The 22,204-nt window shown below is 43.4% G+C and overlaps 1 protein-coding gene across 10 annotated transcripts in view; it reads right to left on the bottom strand.

The window, feature by feature from the left end:
* The window catches only part of FGF13 (fibroblast growth factor 13), a 233,815-nt gene that overhangs the window by 16,595 nt on the left and 195,016 nt on the right, over positions 1 to 22,204 (bottom strand). For all 10 annotated transcript variants that reach the window (XM_083723021.1, XM_083723020.1, XM_083723019.1 and 7 more), the window contains 2 exons: positions 17,490 to 17,600; positions 10,730 to 10,833 (listed from right to left, as the gene is read on the bottom strand). In XM_083723021.1, the coding sequence (XP_083579147.1) occupies positions 10,730 to 10,833; positions 17,490 to 17,600 (215 nt within the window). The remainder of the gene's footprint in view (positions 1 to 10,729; positions 10,834 to 17,489; positions 17,601 to 22,204) is intronic.

The raw sequence follows: 22,204 nt of genomic DNA, 5'->3' as shown, positions 1-22,204 counted from the left end.
AGCAGACTGGGGGGGGGGGTTCCTCCCCCTCTCACAGTGCTAGAACACAGGGAAATCCAATGTTAGAAGATTCAGAACAGATCAAAGGGAAAACGTATCCACAAAGCAGATAATTAAGCCTTTGGAATTTGCTCCAACAAGATGCAGCAATGGCCACCATCTTGGATGGCTTCAAGAGAGTGTCAGAGAAGTTCATGGATGATAATGCAATGTTTTTCCTCCATTCTCAGAGCCTCTAAATACCAGTTGTACACTGGTACAACTGGGGAGAGTGCTGTTGCACTCACATTCTGCTAGAGGGCTTCCGATTAAGTCATCTGGTTGGCCACTGTGATAACAGAATGCTGGACTAGAATGGCCTTTGGGCTGATCCAGCAGGGCTCTTCTCACATTCTTAGAGAGCATTTTCTTTCGGCTTCTTAACACACCAAGGGAAGTCAGCACAGAAATATTAGTTTTGAAGCTCCGACAGCAGGCTCAGAGCTGATATCTATTTGTGGCAAATCCGTTAACCAGCTTCCCAGCAAGAGCTGTGTTCACAAACCATAGTCTTCCTCTGCCTAAATCATCATCATGCTTATTTGCACATTTAATCTCTACCCCAAAAATAAAAATCAATAATTTCAGAGGACTATGATTGTCAGAAATGTCACGGTTTCAAAAGCAAAAAATTAAAGCCAACAGAAAGCTGGAATTTGTTATTTAAATCGGAAGCCGCGGGAAAACTTAATTTCAAGGCAAACAAGATTAAACGAGAAGCAGAATGTGCACACATGCCAACAAGCAGGGGAGGGGGAGATATATATTAACAGGACAGAATTTGCAAATACAAAAATATGTTTTCCTCACTTAATTGAGCAAATTGGCATTATTAAATTAATGCTTTCTCAAGCTGAACGCTGTGGATATTTTTCCACCACCACTACTCCCTGCCAATGTGTATTTACAAAATTAAGAGAGAGGATAAACTTTCCAGATCTGCTTCCATGCTGCAGAAAAGTCAACATCTGTCAACAGTAATGGCTTTGGAAGGACAACTTGCAGCCAGCTCCTGCAAATGCATAACCCCGAGTTAAGTCCTTCTGTGTTTAATGGTGTTTCAACATCTGCTAAGCTCACTGAAAGACATCTGCTAAGCTCACTGTGATATGGTGGGAAGGGTCTGCTTTGTTGGCCTCTGTCTGTCTCAAGAGACAATGGAGTATGCCTCAGGGTGGGGGGAGATGAACCACTGCCCTAGCAGCACCAATGTGACCTTTCCAGGTCACAAGCCTGGGCAGTGTGTATGGAGAATGTTCCTGAGCTGCCCAGATGACAAGACCCTGTCTTGGCCTCACTAATGTGGTCCAAAGGAAAGCAGAGCAGAGCAAGACATTTGGCATCAGCGTGGCTGCAGGAGTGGCTGGAAGGAGGCGTACAAGGCCCATCCAACCATCTTAGGAACACCACTCCGGATTTGTGTAGGGTTTACTCCTTAGCCTTTTCTTCTCCTGAAGATATCCCACAAGCCAGCAGAGGTTTAGGATCAGAATTTTCCTTCTCCCTGATGAGCTAACTTCCCAGGTGGACAAGCCCCATCTGCCCCTCACATGCAGCACATGCAGAAACCACCTTCTTGGCTGTTGGACCCACTACTGGTCTTGCCCATTCAATCCGTCAAAGCCTGTCTTCACATGCAGAGGGAAATCCAAAGGGTCTATTGGTATGCAAATATTCATATGGCTATAATGTGGGCCATGGCTCAGTGGCACAGCATCTGTTTTGTATGCAGAAGATTCCACATTTAATCCCCAGCATCTCCAGGTAGAGCTAAGAAAGACTTCAGTCGCAAACCTTGGAGAGCTTGTGCCAGTCAGCATAGACAATACTGAGCTAGACAGACCAGTACAATGCAACTTTCTGTGTCTTGTGACACCACTGTCATAAGAAAAAAATTACATGAGAAATTGGGGGGGGGGGGGAATACCTGACCACTGGGGAAAAAGAAAATCCCACAGAAATGGAAGCAGCTGATCAACAGAGCCAGTTCTACTGAACATTTTGCCATATGACCTGTTTCCAGGGTTTGCAGATGCTCATCTCCACCATTTCAGACCCTCCCAATAGGTGCTGTTGATGCCTATTGATTATATTGGACAAAGACATCCTAATGTGGAGAGATCTTCTCATTATCAGTTTAATTTGGAGACAATTAACTTTGCTTTTCTGATTGATATCTGGCTGTTCTTGTTATTTGTATTTAAGTTTTCTTTTAATGTCAGCTATTAATTGTACAATTAAAAGTAATAAATAGTACTCAGAGGGTCAAAACTAGTATAGCAATTTCTTCCAGGTCTCAAATGCAGCAATTGAAATGAATGTTGCAGACTGGCTTGTGCAGCATTAGTTTTTTTGTGTGTGTTTTTGACACATAATTCAGAGTTTCCTTTATGGAGGATTTGGATGTGTTGGGCAGTGGGGAGTGGGGGGTGAAGATCCTTGCACACACACACCCCAGCACCTATGAGATATCTCTCTCTCACTGCTCCATTATGCATTGCAGAGAAAATTCTTATCCATGAAGGATTTCAAAGCCATGTGCAGCTCAGATGAATTTACAAATGCATGTGTAATGAAAACAATGAACCTAGTGGGGTTGTCCAAATGTGGTGGTTCAAACTCCTGGTTGCCTAATTTTCTTGGATAAGGATCCCCAAACTGTGATCCTTGGTCCACCAGTGCTCTGCAAACTTCATTCAGGTGGTCCATGGCATCTGTGGATTTGTGGCTGAAGAAGAGAGATGGTGATCACGTTAAATGTCAACACCGGTTTCTGACTGCATTTTTATTGCTTCTTATATTGTATTTTATTATATTACAATTTCAATTCTATGGAATTCAAACTGTAATGAAATAATACAATATACAGACATACCACAGAGATACTGCTGGTTCAGTTCCAGACCACTGCAATAAAGCAAATATTCCAATAAAGTGAACCACACTTTTTTGTTTGTTTCTTTGTTTTCCAGTGCATATAAAAGTTATGTTTATACTGTACTGCAGTCCATTAAGCCATGGCCCTTGGCTGCAGGGGCAGGAGGCAAAAAACTAGGGAGTGACCATCGTATTGGATGCTCTGCACATTATTTTTACCGTCAGCCCCTTACTCAATTTTACTTCCAGCTCCATCTACTACAGACATGCTGCCCCCCCCCCCCAAAAGGCTGTTCAGGGTTTTAAAAGGTGCCTGACCCTGGCCTAGCTTTCCCCCACAGTTCCCCCACAGTGAACCACAGGAATTTGTTCTTATTTAATCTTACAGAGGAGAGAACGGATGAATTCTAAGGATGCCCATCTGATCCAGTGTTAGAGAGATTTCTGGTGGGGCAGAACATGCCTGGGCATGTGGCAACCCTCACCTCTGCCGATGTGCCACTTGCATTATTCAATTCAAATCAGATCCATTTTTTGAGGCCATTTGGAGCTGCTTTAGCAAGGCAGGGGCAGAATGAGGTTTGCTCTCTCTCGTACGTTAGATCTTCCTTTCCTTTGTGCTGGCACTGAGTTTTTTGGGGAGGGATTTTTCTTATCTTTTTTGAACCATCTCAAAAGCTGCAAGCATCAGCCTCGCAATGACAAAAGGAGTGTGTGGGCGTGCAGTTGATCAATTCTAGACTGTCACTGGCTTTTCATTTACTACTCTGAATGTGATTTGGGGGTGGGGAGGTTTGTTGTTTTAAAATGAAATGAAATGCACAGAAGTTGCATGAAATTATCAAAAACAGAAAATGCCAAGGGAAGAGGAAAGACAAGAGGGGAAGGAAATGCCACTGAATGTATTAAAAGCACCCAAGAGCCAGTGCACTTCACTGGGTGGCCTTGGGACAGTCGCTGTCTCCTGGCCTAACCTACTTCACAGGGTTATTGTGAGGATAAAATGGGGGAGTGGCGGGAGGAACCACATATGCCATCTTAAGCTTCTTGAAGGAAAGGTGGGATACAAATGTAATCACGAAGGAAGGAATATGGTGGGAGGGGAGATTTGATTAGGTTGAATTTCACACATTGAGCGGAAGTGGCCAGTTGGTTCTTTAGCTGCATACTTCTGGTCAGCTTTGTAATGGGAATGTTAGCCTTGCATGGGCTCAAGTTCCTCCCCACTTTGCTTTGTCTGTTTTGTGGAAACAACAAGTGGCCCTGCAGGCAGGTTCCCTGCATTGCAGGGGGTTGGGCTAGATGACCCTCGTGGTCCCTTCCATCTCTACAATTCTATGATTCTATGGTAACCAGCACAAGAGAAGCTCAGAAAGAGCCAATGAATCATAGCTCAGTGGTTGGACACTTCCTTTCGATGCCCCAGGCTTAATCTTTAATGGCACCTTTAGGTAGGTGAGAGAAAGATCCCACAGAGCTACCGCCAGTCACTGCAGACAGTATTGAGTTGGATAAACCAGTACAAGACAGGAAATGTTCACTGTCCAAACCATTGCCAAAGTCACGGGTTTGCATCTGGAAGAAAGCAACAGAAATGGAACTTGTGCAGACATTGTTTGCTGTGTCGACTCTGCAATGACCTATTGCAGAATGAACCCAGAGGATTTTTTTAAGAAAAGAAAAGAAAAATCAGGGTGAAACCCTCCCTACTTAGAGGGAGATAATTGGCTTCATATAGAAACATCCCTTTGACAAGCGAATTCCTGCCTGGAACAATTGAAACATCGCTCTTCTGCCTGTACTGCACAAGCACAAGGTAAAAAGGCAGCTGGGATTTTTCTCCCCTTGAGTCTCTTGAATTGCATGCAACTCTCCCTCCAAGGAAAGAAAAGAGATTCTTGCCAATTCTTTAATATTACACTCAGGAAGGGCCCCTCCTGAGGTCCTCTTTATTGTGCATTCATAAAGATTTGTGCTCATGAAACTATAGGCCTGGTCAAACACAGCCCCTCTTTCCATACTGTCTTTGCCTGCTAAGGTTTCACTGTGGACAAACTGTTTCATTTCCAATCATTGCATATCCTGTAACTTCCTACTGAAACCCCTTAACTTTTCACACGACAAACATTCACCAGAACTAATAAAGTGGAATGATCTGCAGACAGTGTAAATCTACAACTACTGCACTATTGTTAGCACCTTCCGCACCTTTAAAGCAGTATCATGCCACTTTAACCAGTTGCAGCTTCCCCCCAAAGATTCCTGGGAGCTGTAGTTTGTTAAGGGTGCTGCAAGTTGTTAGAAGACTCTTATTACCCTCACAGAGCTACAGTTCTCAGAGCAGTTTGATTTCCAATCCCTTTCCCAAGGGAATTTTGAGAATTGTGACTTTGTGAGGATCTCCTAACAACTCTTAACACTCTTAACATAATTATTTGGGGGAAGTCATGACTGGTTAAAGTGGCATCATGCTGTTTTAAATGCATACTCCACCTAAGGCCTTTGAGGAAAATCCTGCTCACGTTTTTTACTCCCCTAGTCCTGATCGTGCTATGATTTAAGCTAAGGTGCAAAACTGCACAGGCTCAAATTATTTCCTTTGAAGAAACAATTCAGGGGTGGCAACATTTTTTCTTTTTTTTCTTTTTGTCTGTGCTTTGCACAAGTTTATCAGGAATGCAGCAGAAATGATAAAGCAAAGGATGGCACAGGGTGGGGTGGAGCAGGAAGGAAGGAAGAAGAGAAATTGGAATAGTGAGGGTTGCGAGTGAAATCACAGTTGCACATAGCTGTCTAAAAGCCAGCCCCATGAGACCATTAAGTCCAAGCCCAAAGACAGCCACTCCATTGAGCCAAAGCTCTGCCACTTCAGCCCACCTGTAATGTGCAAAAGTAGCTCACAGAGATAGTGTAATGTAGAAGAGCCACACTTCCATGGCAGAGCAAATGCTTTGTGTGCAGAAGGACCCAACCTTAGCACTTGGCGTCTCCAGGGACGAATGCCTTCAGTCTGAAATCCTGGAGAACTGCTGTCAGTCAGTGCAGAGAATATGGATCAGTGGTCTGACTCAATGTGAGCCAGTAGCTTCCTCTGTTCCCTCTTAAGTAATAACAATGTGGACTAGACTCCTAGCTTCTTTTTGAGAGCAAGAGCTGCAGCCACGTGGTGGAGCACACATGTTGCATGTGGAAGGTTCCAGGTTCAATTCAGTCACCTTCAGGCAGAGTTGGAAGCGAAACTCTGGGGAGATGCTGCCAGTCTGCATAGGCAATATTGAGCTAGATGCACCAATGGTCTGACTCAATATAAGGTGGCTTCTGATGCTCCTACAATCGTTGAGTCAGTTGCACTTGAGCTGCTTCTCTCTGCAGGGGAGCTCTCTCTGCCCCCCCTTTCTTTTTTGCGATTCTACCAGCAGCATCTTTTTTTGGCTGCAATTTGCAGATGTGAGAAATCTCTAGAAAGATCTATCTGTCAAACACAAGCCTTGGCAGCCCACACATTCATCACACTCCACAGCCTTAATTCCACCCCATTCCTGATTACGGATCAGCAGGCTCCATAACCAGCCACCGCGCCACTGCTTTCACTTGAGCTGCGGAAGGCTCCTTGCTGGAGGAGCCCGGCATGCTAATTGCTATGCACTGGGGCACGGGGCGAACCTAAGCAAACTGTCAGAATGGAATGAGAAAAATAAACTTCCAATTAGCAAGTGGGGGGAGGGGGGAGAAGCCATTTCCTTAAAACACACACACAAAAAAGCCTACCAACCTCCTAAGTCCAAGATCATTTATTCATCAGGTCCCTTTCCTTTAATATAAGGCAAATGATAAGGTCACTGCATAAAGCAATCCTTTTCAAAGGTGTACAGTTAAGCGGATTCCAACTCTCCAAGAATTTAAGAAGAGCCCCACGCCCATCTACTGCAGTGTCCTGTTTTCAATAGTGGTTAGCTAGATGCCTCTGGTGTCCCCATGAAGGCAACACCTTGTCCTGCTCTCCGCCCCCCCCCCCAAGATATAGTAGTCAGAGATAGGCTGCTATGGCACATGGAAGTTCCATTTGTCGGCAATTGCTAATGTCCACTGATTTATTGCATTTTCATCTCATCCTTTCTCCTAAGGAGCATGAGATGGCATCCACTGCTCATCTTAACCCTTTCCCATTTTATCCTCACAACAAGAACCCATTGAGGTAGGTGAGGTCTTTGTGGGTGAGTGGATCTTGTCACTCCCAGTCCAGTACTGTACCCAGGGGAACCCCTGACTCACCGGGTACTGCTGAGCCACCATTTCCATCAACCCTTACCATTGGGTAATATCAGGGGGAACAAAGGTTTTCAACCTTCCCTGCCTTAGAATTTTCTTCCTCCCCTACAGCCTATGAAAAGAAGCTCTAGAGAAGAGCAGATGGGAAGTCCTGGGCTGAACATAGCTGATGCTGCACAGAAAGTCAATCGGTAGCTATATGCACCAGAAGCCTCTGCATTTATCTTCTCCCAGCAGATTCAGTGAAGCCCAAGCACCTCCCTAGGTAACACCAGGGAGGTGATTAAATCTTTTGCCAATAATAACAATAACAATAATTCATCCTGAATGAGTGCAGGCTGGCAGACATGGCAAGGATAAAACAGTTTTAAAAAACATCTCAGGCAAGAATCTCAGGGTTGCTTGGAACAGTGTCTTTCAAACCATCAAATGTCCTGGTAAACAGCAATGTTATACTGTTTCTCCTAAAAGCCAGTAGTGAAGGAGGCAGATGCACCTGCACAGGAAGGGCATTCCACAAATGGGGAACCACCACCAAAAAGGCCCTGTTGTGGGTTAACATCAGCTAGTCAACCCTAGTGGCAGAACTACTACCAAGTCCTCATTGTAAGATCTGAGATGGATGATATGGGAGAAGATGCACTTTAGGTACTTGAGTCCCAGGCCTCCTAGGGATTTATTTGCTAGAATTAACACCTTGAATTTGGCTGGTACCCCATCTGCAACCAGTGCAGTTCTTTCACTTGGCAGCAGCAGCAGAAGCAGCAGCAGCAGGTGATTCATTCCTTGGAGGCTGGATCTGCTGCCCATGCGAATCCTGCCTCCTGAGGTGGTCATCTCACCTTGCCTCATGGGTGGGGCGGCCCTGCCTTGGAGGATATAAAACTACTTTCACCCACTCATTCCTGACCACATCATAATAATATGCATTGCACTGCACAACCTCAACCCAGTAAAGAAACAACCAGCACTAACAGCAGGTGCAAACATCAACCTCACACTCAAAATAGCTCAAAGCACCCTTACACACCAGCTGCAAGCAAAACACTTTGGTTGCAATCATTTGTTTAAGTGAAAACAAAACACTATCTTCTTTCCAAGCTCCCCTTCCATCCTCAATACATATTTACCATTTGCTGTTATGTAGTTGCACCTCATATTTTATGGGCATAGATTCAATGCACTTACTATTATTGCCATTTATAGACTGCTTACCACCTGAAAGATCTCAGTGCAGTTTACAAATACATTAAGCATATATACATGGTGAGCACAATAAAATCATGTCAAATTATGATATCAGGTTGGGTGGGTGAGACAATACTGCTTCAGCTCCAGAAGTGTGATTGCCACTTCGCCAGGAGAAATCACTGGAGATTCATCCCCATTCATCGCTACATTTAAGCTGTACATTTACCTGGAAATAAATCCCATAGAACTCAATGGGTAGACAAGTATAAAAGTGCACCGTGAAAGTATAAACTTCAGAGGATTACAGAAAAACTTGTGGATGACATAGAAGAAATCCACCTCTGCAGGACTCTCTCCCCCCTCCCCTCTTCTGAGGTTCCACTTTATGGGATGCGCTTACTGGCACTGAACTCAAAATGCTGTAACCTGTGTTTTTTCTTGAGTCATATTTCAAGGGTTTTGGCATTGCATTTGGCATATATTTATATATTTATGTTTTTAATAGCTGTTTAGGATTATTTGGCTCTGCGATTGCAGGCTCTCTTTTTTGGAGATTCGTTGCTTTGGCTTTTTTAAAAAAAACATAGCAACAATAAAAGTCACTTTTCTCTGTTTTCCCATGCAAATACAGTTGTTGTTTTTGTTTTTATTAAGTATTGCACTGAAGACATATGTTCAGAATCCAAATGCCAACATTACAAAAACATTTATTCCTGATGGAATTCAAACATATCAGAACCCAAGAAATATCAGAATGTCAGAACAATAACGGAATACCAGTCTGTTCATCCCTAATCTCCAACTCTGAATTTAGGATATGGCCACATAACCAGATTCTGTAATTGACTTGCTTGCTTTCTACAGACGAACCTGGACCTTGATGTTAAACATAACCACTCTCAAAATGCCTGTTACTTCTAGCCTGAGATTGAGGTGCTCAGGTTCTGCTCATGGGCTTCCCTGGTAAAGGTAAAGGACTGCTGGACGGTTACGTCCAGTCAAAGGTGACTATGGGTTTGTGGCGCTCATCTCACTTTCAGGCCGAGGGAGCCGGCGTTCATCCACAGACAGCTTTCTGGGTCATGTGGTCAGCAGGACTAAAGCGCTTCTAGCACAATGGGACACCGTGACAGAAACCAGAGCACACAGAAATGCCGTTTTCCTTCCCACCACAGTGACAGTGCCAGATTTACATATAAGCTAAACAAGCTATAGCTGAGGGCCCCACTCTCTTGGGGTCCCCAAAAAAATTAAAGGAAAAAACACCTGGATATACATTTCCAAAATATAAGATAAAAAACAAATAAAACCTACATACAGCAACAGTGTTTTATGCTGTATAGGTCCATAAATTACCATATATTCAACACAAAAAACAGCAACAATTTGTTGTTGACAAAGGACAGCTGGACACATAAAGGGCCCCATTACGTTCAGTATCTTAGGGCCTCATCAAACCTAAATCCGGCCCTGCACAACGGTACCTATTTATCTACTTGCATTGGCATGCTTTCGAACTGCTGGGTTGGCAGGAGCTGGGACACAGCAATGGGAGCTTACTCCATCACGGGGATTTGAACTGTCAACCTTCTGGTCGGCAAGCCCAAGAGGCTCAGTGGTTTAGATCATAGTGCCCCCCGCGTCCCTGTAGCATCTGATCAGCCACTGTGAGAACAGGATGCTGGACTAGATGGGTCATTGGATGGATCCAGCATCCAGACTCTTCTTCTGTTCTTATTAATAGGTTCCAGATATACTGTTGGTGACAGTGACTTATTATGATTATTACATCATTATACTGTGGATTTCATTTTTTACCGGTAATTATTGTATTGCATAAATTAAGTTCTTAATGTAGTGTTCAGCCCTGGGATCTTTGGATAAAAAGTGGCATATAAATTCAAATAAATAAATAATAGATAATGCCCTTGGTGGGGGTTTTTTTTTTGGGGGGTGGAGTGCAGATCCATTAGTCAATAAACATTTTTAGTAGTCTGCTTAGCAACATCGTAACAGCCTTAACAACAGAAAGCGCCTCTCTTTTGAGTTACAAAATTCCCCTGTGCAGTTTCCTGCCAATTATCCAAACTTAGCATGGGAGATCAAGTAAGAGGGTTTACATAAGGTACAAAGCAAAGGATTCAGCTGCAATTCTGCAAAAAAACCCCCACCCCACCCCATTTCCACACTGATCAGAGAAGCACGCTGCAATAAACCACACTTCCAAAGAGCAGATCCTATCCCCCATCGTTGCACCAAATAAGCATCATTACATTGTTTCCGGGGCCTGGGTTTCTGACACACACAAGACAGGATAAATAAACCAAGAGTGTGGAATGCAGTTGACACTTACCGATGTGTACAAGTATCCTTCGCTGTTCATGGCTAAGTACAGTTTTGTTTGGACGCCTTGAATTGCCACCACTCGTAAACCCACAGGTATGAGGTTAAACAAAGCTAGGAAGGAAGAAGGAAGAAGGAAGGAAGTTAACCTCTCCAGATTTCAGCAACAACTTCAAATCTTTCATTGAAAGCGACATTTTGTGAACATTTAATATGAGCTTCTTTTTTTAAAGCAAAGTAGCATGGCAGGGCATCCACACACACCCCTTTATAAAGGAGCAAAGGCAAGCTAGTCAACTCTCTTGGGGGTGGAATGGGGGAAGAACCCCAACAGATAAGATCATTTCAGGGATCCATATATGCAAGCTTCCTGCATCCAACAGCAACCAAACATATGCCTACAGGAAACCCTTAAGGAAACTCTTGTCACTGTCGCTCTTTAGAAAATTGTATCCAGAGATAAACTGTCTCTGACCATGGAGGTTCTGCATCTCCATTGTGGCAAATAGCCACTGATAGGTAGGAAAAGACAAAGCTGCAGGAGCCCCAAGTGACAATGAAATGATATCAGAAAGGACAATTATTTGAACATGAACAATTATATATGCAAACACTTGGGTATGCATGTGTAAAATACAAAATTACAAAAATACAAATTCTCCAAAATATAACCACTGTGTGAAAAACAATGAAGTTCTCCATGCAATACAGATAATTAAGGACGAGAGCTCCAAGAATAAACTTCGCTTCATGTTGCTTCAAAATCAAATTGGAGAATTCACAAGTAGCATATCCTGAGATATAATTCTGGACATCTTATCAATTAGTATCAATTAGTATCTGATTCACAGAGAACACCATTTTTTCTTATTTGGTGAATTTGTATTTTAACATTTTGTATTTTTTACAAAATGTGGGATGAATTTACCCTGTATGTGCCCACTGAATCATTTTTATCTGCAGAACTGGCACTGTTACCAGTACACAACTATACTTGCTCTGTACTTGCAAGGAATCAATTTCTGGAACTCCCTGCCTATTCACATCAGAGAGGCAGCTTTGCTGCACTGTTTTGGCACCTCCTAAAACTATTCTTGTTCAGGCAAGCCTATCCAGGCACATTGAGCTGGTGTGCTTTAATCTTTTTCCCTTTTTTAAAAAAACTTGTTATTATCTTTAAAGGTTTTTAATTGTTTTAAGTGTTTTTATTGATAATTTCAATATTCCTTAGAGGTTTTCCTACAATCAGGTGTAGCATCAATCCTGTTAAATAATAAATAAATAAAATAAGCATATACCCACATATGTTCATGTTTAAATCATTATTTTTGATATCATTTTGGTCTCACTTGGGTTCCTGCAACTTCTTCCTTACACATGATGAACCCCTCCTCTGTTTTTTGTTTTTTTGTTTTTTGTTGAATAGCCACTGATAGGCATATGATTACATGAATTTTGAAGATGGTTGATCCTTCATCTAGTCGGTAGGTACCCTGCCAGTCTGTGTTCACGCCTCCCCTCCTACAGTAAGAGCATTGAACCAGGGCCTGGGATGCCAGCAGCCGGTCACAATCTTTCAGCCTAACCAATCTCAAAGGGCTGTGGTGGGGATAGATTTGTTGCATAATTGCCTAGTTTGTTGTGGTTGCAACCCACCCTACATAAAGCATGGATAGGAAATCAAATAAAATAGGGGACAAATAACTAAAATGCAGAGGAGGAAAACCTTTGGAAGTCCCAGAAGCAGTCCCAATGATCAGTTGGTTGCCGGGGCTTCAAAGCACCGCAGCATCTGACTTCATTGTGATGGAAGGTGATTGACAGGTGGTCCCACACACTTATCAAATATGGCCCATACAGGATATAGATGTATATGTGTAGGTGTGAGAGGGTCAGTGAGCAATCAAAAGACATGTTAGATTTTGGATGGTACTTGCTTTGGTTTCAGTACATAGATATGCAGCAGTCCGTTTAGCAAAATGTATATACTGTTAATCATAAATAAACAAATCATCTAAGCCATTTACATAAAACCATATAGAGCATTATTATTTTTAAAGAGCAAGAGACAGACTTTGAAAGGCAGCAGGCAGGATAACAATTCTAAAATACAGATACAATCAACAGGTTTTTGTTTTTTATAAAAAAGAACCCAAATGTCCATACTAATATTCTATGTGTTGTGCATAGACTGCAGGTGGGACACAGACCACATAGAGTGCATGGGACTCAGAAAATCAGCTGTTGCTCTATAGCTCAAGGAAAACCTGGCAGCAAAAGGCAGTGTGTGTTTGTTTGTTTCTCTTCTAAAGTTGACCTAGATCTGCATGTACCCATATAAATCAGCAGGTGTAATTTTTTGCAGATTTGGGCCTGCACCCCAGGTCTTTCCAGCACTTAGGAACACCTTAGACAGCAAGTCAATAACAGCAATACATATCAAAGCATCTCCCTTGCAGCAGCAACCAATTCATTTCAAAACATGATAATACAGCAATCCAAACAAATGACCCAATTCTGCAACAGTTCATTTCAATAATGCTGACATTATAATGACATTTCAGCTTCGGTAGAAGATAGACAGTATCAGCCACTAAAGCTAACACAAAATCAATTATTATTTATCAGTTGTTAGAATACATTTTGTTAAAATACATAAGCCATGAGTTGGATACAATAAAACTTTCCGGTGCAGCCAGGTATCCGTCATCCATCAGTTCTTCCAAAGAGCCAAGTGCTGTGAATAGAAACCAGATAGAGGCACCCAGAAAACTGCATTATACTGAGTCAGACAATTGGCCTATCTGGCTCAGTGTTATCTGCACTGACTGGAAGCAGCTTTTCAGAGGCACAGACAGAAGTCTTTCCTTGTGGTCAGTGGCGGAGCTGGGCTGATCAGCATGCTGCATGATCCACCCCAGCGCCCGATCTCGGTGCGGCTGCACAGTCCTCCCCAGGGCCTGATCTCAGCACAGGGGGCACCCCCCCCATGACTCCCAAGCCTACAGTAAGCCGGGGGAAGGGGCAGAGCCGCAGCAGCTGCTGCACCACTTGCCGCTCTCGCTGGGCTTAGGGGAGTAGTCGTGGGGGGGCATGCCGAATGTCACCCCCCTTCAGGATGACACCTGGGGCGGTCCACACACCCCACACACCTCTTCCTATGCCCCTGCTAGAGGTCCCAGGAGAGGCAGGGTACTGGACATGGGACAAATGTGTGCACACTGAAACCCCAAAGTCCTCATGGTCATCACCCTGTGCGCAACTGCCCTCCGGCCATCCTCCTGCTGAGTGTGTGTGGGAAACTGGCCCACAACCCCCACCCATGCACAAATTGATGTGGACTTGTGGTGAACTCAGTTTAAGATTAGAGAAATGAGACACTGAAACTGACAGCTTTATCCATTCCTACTACTGGGCTATGATTAAAATACAGGCAGGTCGAAACCTTCTTTCTCAAGGTTAACTAAGGGGCCATCTACAAAAGCCCATACAAGTGGCTGGCTGAAAATTACTTCTGTAGGACAGTGGTTTTCTAGGGTGGGGGAAGGAGCTGCATAGATAGGAACCCACCATGGGAGTACACCGTGCTCATAAGACCTCTTTTTGGCAATCTCTCTACCCTGCTGTCATTATCATGGTCATTTTTGCTAGTTCCTAATAGCAATAAGAAGCAGGTTACAAAAAGTTTCTACATGAGGAATGGCCACAATATCTTCTGTAGAGTGTATCATAATTTCAGAGCTTTGGGGGAAATGGTTTTGTTTTTGTTTTTTGGCAGCCATTTATGATGTGGTCTTAACATAAACTTGTCTTCCCAACAGAGAATCTAATTATTTATGCTAGCGGTAAAAAGGTTCATTGAAAATGAACACATTTTGTCATACGCAGCATAATTGGTATCACTCCTGGTTCTTCCTTTGGCTACAATGAGCATTTAGCAGCCACCAGATTCAGACTGCTGAGAGAGGTGTCTAGGGGCCTACCCATAATCCATCTGCCTCATCCATCACACATATGAGGGTGCAGAAATTTGGAGTGGCTGAATGGAAGACTATTCAGATGCACTTCCCAGTAGCATGGGATCATCACAAGAAGAAACAGCTCCCATCATATATGAAACTAAGCAAGGGGGCATGGAGTGAGTCCATCACTGCCAGAAGGAGGACCCTTGTTATTTGGGGAGGGATCACCATCCTGGAGCCAAGCTACTTTTCTTCAGGAGATGAGGCTGCGGACTCAGAGTGGAGGGAGAGGGACCACCACTGTGAGCCTTAGAAGTACTTGCACCGGAGAAGCCCTAACAGCCAGTACCCTTCTCTCCACCCTCTGACTCAGAAGACTGCATCTCAGAAGGCCCAGGGCAAGCAGAGTCTCCTTACTCCACCCAAGCAAACCATTGTTGGAGAAGGCTTGGGCTTCTTAAATTAAAGAAGCCACATCTATTGAGGCAGAGGTCCAGCTCCTATAAAAGGCTTGGCCTATGAGTGTTTATCTTGCCAATAAGTAATTAACTATTGGATGTGTGCTTCTTCCTTATCTAGGACTGGCCGTGACAGCAGCACCCTTTGCCCCCCCCCCCATTTATTTCCATCCATATAAGATTTTGCTTAATGTGGAACACAAAGATCTGGTCTAATTGTTTCACCTTCAAATGTGCAGAGAAGGGGCGGTCGCTTGGGAGGCAGCTCCCTGAGGAGCAAAGCATGGATAGGGGAGTCCATGCAGCCCTTTGGGTCTCAGAATTTCAACAATGATTGCATGAACTCTCTCCCTTTAACAAAGCACAAGATGACAGGAAAAGCTTCATTTGCGCTAAATGGTTCAGTCCCCAGCATCTCCAGGTAGAGAGATGGAAAGGCTCCCTGAATAAAAATCTGGGCAGTCGCTGCCAGTCCAATGTAGACAACACTCAGCTAGATGGCCAACTCAATATTAAGCAGCTCCCTATTTTTTTTTTTTGCAACCGATTCATGGTGGACAGATCTAGTTGTGACTGACTACCTGTGTTAGGCAAAAACAGAACAACAGCCGAGTTGTGATGCTGCTGTCACACCCTGCTTGTGCACCACCTTGAAGCATTATTTTATTTATTGCATTTCTATACAACCTATTCAACCAATTCTCTGGGCCATTTAAAACCAAGACTAAAATGAAAATATATTTTGCAATAAAAACACTTTTTTAAAAAAAACACACACAATGTTTTTTAAATAATAATAATCCCACGCAGAAAAAGTCCAGGAAAAGAAAGCCACCTAAAGTTAGCAGAAAACCAAGCCCCCCAAACAATTAAATCCACCTTAAAACCCAATAACTTGACAGAAAAATACAAGCGTTTGACAGATCATAATGGAAAAGGCATGGGAGAAGAAGCTTGGTGACTAGCAACGTCATGGCCTGGGTGCCAGGCGAGCCTTTCTGGGGAGGGCATTCCATCCGTGAGGTACCACTACTAACAAGACCCTCTCCCTAGAAATCACTTGCCTTTGGCAAGGAAAACCTAGAGAAGAATCTCTGAGGAAGATCACAAGGTGTGCTTGAAAAAAGGCATTTCATTAATTCATTCATTCATTCTATACCACCCTTCAAGAATCACAGGCCAGTTCACAATATAAAAACATAAAAATGCAGAACACAATAAAAAGCAAAATAACCCCCCCCCCCCCGACACACGCAGAACCTTCCTGGTTGGCCCTGATCAAAAGTCTGAATGCTGAAGTGGATGAGCCACTTAAATGGACTTGAATACTTCAAGAGTTTTGACACTTGAGATGTGTATCATTAGGACCCATCCAGTTATTGTGATTGCAATTTGTTTTAAATTGCATTTAATGTTGTATTTTGAATGATTGTGGTCCACCCTGGGACCTTAGGGTGAAGAGTGGGTAGATCATGGAAGAGGAGGAGAACCTATAAACAAAAACAAAACAAAACAAAAAAGGAGGCTCTCTTCCAGATCACTGTGCATAACTAATTCAGATCTCCTACAGCTGCCATCTCTGCAAGAACTATGTTCTTGAACTATGAGACCTTTGGGTACTGGGCGGTATTAAATATAATAATAATAATAATAATAATAATAATAATAATAATAATAATAAATGTTTTTAAAATAATTGTCATGGACACAGACTCCTGAAGGAAAGCTGTGCTGGGATGACTCCCATCCTCCAACAAACAAATGATTCAAAGGTTTATGGACATATTTGTGTAAGGAAAAAACATTTTCCCACTGGATATTTTCACCTGACTAAATCCAACTCTGAAGATAGAGAAGAAAGACTGAAAGCAGAATCAATCTGAGGTCTATCACCAGAGTGTGGAACATGCAAATTAAATGAAGTGGGCTGGTTTCTTCACCCTTTCCCCCACAGTTCTGGGTGGGATCATTTGTTTCTGGTACTTTTGGAGAAGCAATGGCTTGGATTTATTCCAGGCAAAATAAGGGGGTGAGAAAACTTTCTCCGGGTGGAGAACAAAAACCTAATGAGATCCAAAGCAAAGAGATGAAACCCTCCAGATCTCTATGGAGATAACATTTGCACAGGTTTTTCAGAAGCCACCACTACCTCCACTGGTTCATCGAACATTCAAGTGTTTTTGTACAGAAGGTTGAACAGCAAACACACAGACAATAATGATGTTGCCTTGATTCCATCTGCCACATGCTATCTCCAAAACAGCCATTGGATTTGGTGTTGTTGTTTTTTAAGCCATTCATATGGACTTGTAGACTGCACAAACAAACCATTTCCAAGGTGAATACTCACTGTAGGTACTCTCTTCCTCTTTAGTGCCATCGATAGTTCCATCTGCTTGTAGCTGCAAGTGATACCCTTGCCGGCTGTACAGTTTTGTTACAATGCCTTTAAGCTGTGGTTCTGTAAGAAAACAAACAAGTGGAAAAGATTAAAAGTTCAGTTCTGAAACTGACATTGCATATGCTTTCGGTGAACAAAAAAGACATGCTTCATTTTTCCAGAGAGAAAAACCCCAAGCTAGAAGTTTCACAGCTATTTGTGAGATTGCTGAAACAAATCAGAAACTGGAGGACTGGTGGTCACCACTGACTTGGGGTAAGAAATGCAGGTGGTTTTAAAACACAAATCTTGTGCCAGTGGATTAAAATGCCAGCAGTATGTTACATGGCTGAAGGAGCTAGATCTGATTGCTATTAAGATTAGAAATGTGTTGGCAAGGAAAAGATCCTGCTTTTTAATGAGCTTGAGATTCATCAGGAGTAGAATAAAAAGAGAAGGGAGGGAGGAAGGAAAAACACTTCTTAAAATGAGAGGACGTGTGCTAACCAAGAACCAAGCTGAGAGGTATAGTTAGTACCATTGCAGTTCCAATTAACCATTGAGCATCAAGAGACAGAAGTACTAAAATATATGGTAGAGGAAGGTAATAGGAAAGAGGGTAAGTGTAAGCAACAATACAGCAGAATTGAACCCAAATTATGTTTTTACTTGGTTTCAAATGGTGTGTGTGTGTGTGTGTGTGTGTGTGTGTGTGTGACAGTGAGAGAAAGAGAAAGACAGATACTCTACAGTGAATATCTGGAATTTGGCAAGTATTGCGATTCCAGACAAATGTTGAGAATGTCCAAAAACACCAAGGATACACTATCCAAAGTTTTCCATTCTTAAAATAATAATAATTAATAATAATAATAATAATTTCTTTAAAGTGTTTAAACTGGGTTGAATGTTGTATTTTTACATTCCTGTAACTTACCCTGGAATCTTATAGTGAGAGAAGAAAGAGAGAGAGAAGGAAAGAAGAAAGAAAGAAAGAAAGAAAGAAAGAAAGAAAGAAAGAGGAGCTGTCTGTATTCAAAAAATAGGGAAATCTGTCATTTGTCTTTGAATGTTCCCCAGACATTCATCTGGCATTGTCAGCATCCATGTGCAAATGTCAGCATGTGCCACAGTCGGGTGATTCACTGGAAAGTCTACGCAGTCCTCCAGGCATCAAGAACCCTCTGACTCCTGTCCCCCACCCCCTCAGGTACCCCTGGCTAGAGCAGAGTGCCCCTTGACTGAGATTAGGGAGCCCAGCAAATGCACACCCATGCCTCCATCTGGAGCCTGCTATGCAGCTAAACAGACATATGAACATTTCCGAAACTCACGGGTACAACAACATCCTTGCCATCTTGATGGTTAGTAAATGAGACTGTAAGGCTCAGTCAGAGCATCAGAGGAACGTGAAGACTTGACTGAAGAATGACTTGTGACACAATGAAATGTAGCCTCATGAATGGCACGTTTCTTTCCAGAAAGGGTCAACAAACACCTGCGCCATAGATATGGGGATCTGTGTCTGGGGATTTGTCTGGCTTCATCGGTTTTAGTTAGTTAGGGACCTCTGCAGTGAAACAGTGAGAGGTGCAGAAGCAATTGTTGTCCACCTCCAGTCACAGCAAAGAAGCTGTTCCCATCTCGTTCAAGTGGGATCTGGAGATGATGCATACTGCTTCCCAAAAGCAACTCGCAACATTAGCAAAGCAGACCAACCTGGTGATGCTGTCAAGATTATTTAGGGCCTCACCATCCATCATTTCCCTCTTTTAGGTTGCATCTAAGTGGCCTTTAGGATGCAGGTGGCACTGTGGGCTAAACCACAGAGCCTAGGGCTTGCCGATCAGAAGGTCAGTGGTTCGAATCTCCACAACAGGGTGAGCTCCCGTTGCTCAGTTCCTGCTCCTGCCAACCTAGCAGTTCGAAAGCACGTCAAAGTCTAAGTAGATAAATAGGTACCACTGCAGCAGGAAGGCAAACAGCATTTCCGTGCCCTGCTCTGGTTCACCAGAAGCAGCTTAGTCATGCTGGCCACATGACCTGGAAGCTGTACGTCAGCTCTTTTGGCCAGTAAAGCGAGATAAACGTCGCAACACCAGAGTCGGCCATGACTGAACCTAACCATCAGGGGTCCCTTTACCTTTACCTTTAAGTTACCTTTGGAATTTTTTGCTTTTTGGAAGCATACCTCTAGAAATGCGATGTATTGCGATGACAAATGGGGTTGAAAACACACAGGTCGTACAGGCACCCACCAGGTTTTGCTACCACTTCTCATCAGCCACCTACTTAATGGAAGATTTTACAGGTTTGGAAGATTTAGTGAAGCAAAACCAAGGAACAGGGATTTGCTAACTCCATTTTCCATAATACACTAGAGCATTTACATGCTTGCTCATCCCTTGTTGCTGTGTAACATTTGAAATGGCCCATGGTTATCAGACCCACCACAAACTGGATTGCTGCTTGTTGGCCCAAATTGCTGTTAACAAGAACGACCCTCTACTTCCTTTTACAGCCTGTGATTTCAGGTCCCTTCACTTGTTTTTTTAAAAAGCATATGTGTACACAGAAGATGTGTCTGTACACGCACATACACAAGAAATGCAGCATATAAAGTTGAGACGTGTGTTTGCAAATACATGTCTTGTACAAGTTCCTTGCATCAGAGTGTGTCATAGCTCCTGGTCAAGAGAGCACAGTTAACCCAGGGTAATAACTAAGCAGTGCATGAAAAAACTCTTAGTTCTTCAGCTGGTTAAGAACAACTGGAATATTTAATGGTTGCGAGTTTGGTGATTTATTTATTTTTTAGAAAAGTAAAACCAGAGGAGAGGGAATTGGCTCATTCCCCTTTCCGCATTTCGATGCTTGCTCGTTCCTCCCCACCCACCCAGGTGAATCCCTCGTCTCACACATTTTACACAGAAGACCAACCTTACAAAAGAGTGATAGGAAAGTACAGGTGACAACAGCAGCCTGGAGCAAATGCACAGATTTGCAAAGGGATACTAGTGATAGAGTGGGCAGCCTTGGAAAAGAGAGAGCTCCACCAATGCACTATCTGAGCCAAACCAACATTACAGGGTTGTTGAGAGGATAAAGTGGGATAATACCATCTAGAATCACAGAATCATAGAACTGCAGAGATGGAAGGGACCGTTAGGATCCTCTAGTCCAACTCCCTGCAATGCAGGAATCTGTGAACTCATAACCCTGAGATTGAGTCCCATGTTCTACCAACTGAGCCATCTCAGTCCGCAATGGGCATATGCATGGCCCTGAACTACTTTGGCATAGTTAGTGGGTGGCTGGGAATAAGACAGATTCACATGAAAATGTGGGAAGCGACAATGATGCATAAACACAACGGGAGTTGGGTAAGGTTATCTCTCCATCCCTCGCAACTCCATCCTCATGTAACATATCCTGAGTGGGTATGCAGGGGGTGTATGAAATATGGGAAGATTCATGTATACAGATGACAGGGTTGTGTGTGGAGCCTATAAGCCAAACTGCATGTGTGCATTCTCTGAGTAAGTCACCGATGGTTGAGGTCGGGGGTGGCGAAGGGCCATAGCTCTGTGGCAGAGCATCTGCTTTGCATGCAGAAGGTCCCGGGTTCAATGTCCTGATAGGATTCCTGCCTGAAACCCTGGACAGCCACTGTCTGCCAGTGTAGACAATACTGTGCTAGATGGGCTAATGGTTTTACTTTCTCCTACGACCCATCTACCATCTAAGCCAGGGGTTGTCAACCTGGTCCCTACTAGTGGGTGTTTCAGGATTCTAGGTGGGCGGCAGGGGGTTCTATGGCACAAGCTGAATCCTCCTTCCACCGAGCACTGGTGGGCAGTAAGGAAATTTTACCATCAAGAAAGATGCATTAGTGGGTGGTAGGTATAAAAGGTTGACTACCCCTGATCTAGGCAAATGAGGAAAAGCAGTAGCTCAGAGGTACTGTGAGTTACAAATGCCTCAGGTTACAAATGCTTCAGGTTACAAATGTATCTGCATCCAGAAAGTCCCAGGTTCAATCCCCAGCATCTTCAGGTTGGGCTGGGATGGAATAACCCCTGCCTGAAAACCTGGAGAACCACTGCCAGTCAGAGTAGACAATGCTGAGCTACATAGATCAAGGTGGCTTCTTATGTTGCTGATGCGCAAACATACATCTCAAGTGAGTGCAGAAATCTGGAACAGCAGAGAAATCCAGGATGGTACATGAACAAGGTAGAGGCAGAAGATGCCATTCACCATTGTGTCCATGGTGCTGGGTGCACAAAGAGAGGCACATTCTTGGCATGCCGATTCCTTTGTGTGTGTAGAAAATAAAATACCTCCATAAGAAACTGAAATCAGCCATTGTCAAAAATGCACAGGAACTTAGGAATGGAAACAAGCGTAGGTAATCCTAAAGACAGTTACAAGTGTGTGGGAAAGGCAAGAAAACTGGTGCCTGTCTATATTAGTGAGTGTGCAAGATGCTCAGAAGGCATAACAAGAAGTCCTTTAGTAAGCATAAGAAAAGGAGTAAAGAAAGAAAGGGGCTGAAGATCTGAGGCAGAGCAATGTGAAAGGAAAAAGAGGGAGATCAGGGACTGGGGCGTTTAAAGCACTGGAAATCAAAGAGAAGTCAGAGCAGTGGAATGAACAGAGTCCCGAACTTAGAGCAAGGAGAT

The sequence above is a fragment of the Podarcis gaigeae genome (genome assembly GCF_964106915.1).
Source record: "Podarcis gaigeae genome assembly, chromosome: Z".
In the NCBI taxonomy this organism is placed as follows: domain Eukaryota; kingdom Metazoa; phylum Chordata; class Lepidosauria; order Squamata; family Lacertidae; genus Podarcis; species Podarcis gaigeae.
The sequence above is the reverse complement of the archived record's forward strand: the minus strand, read 5'-3'. Positions and strand labels throughout refer to the sequence as shown.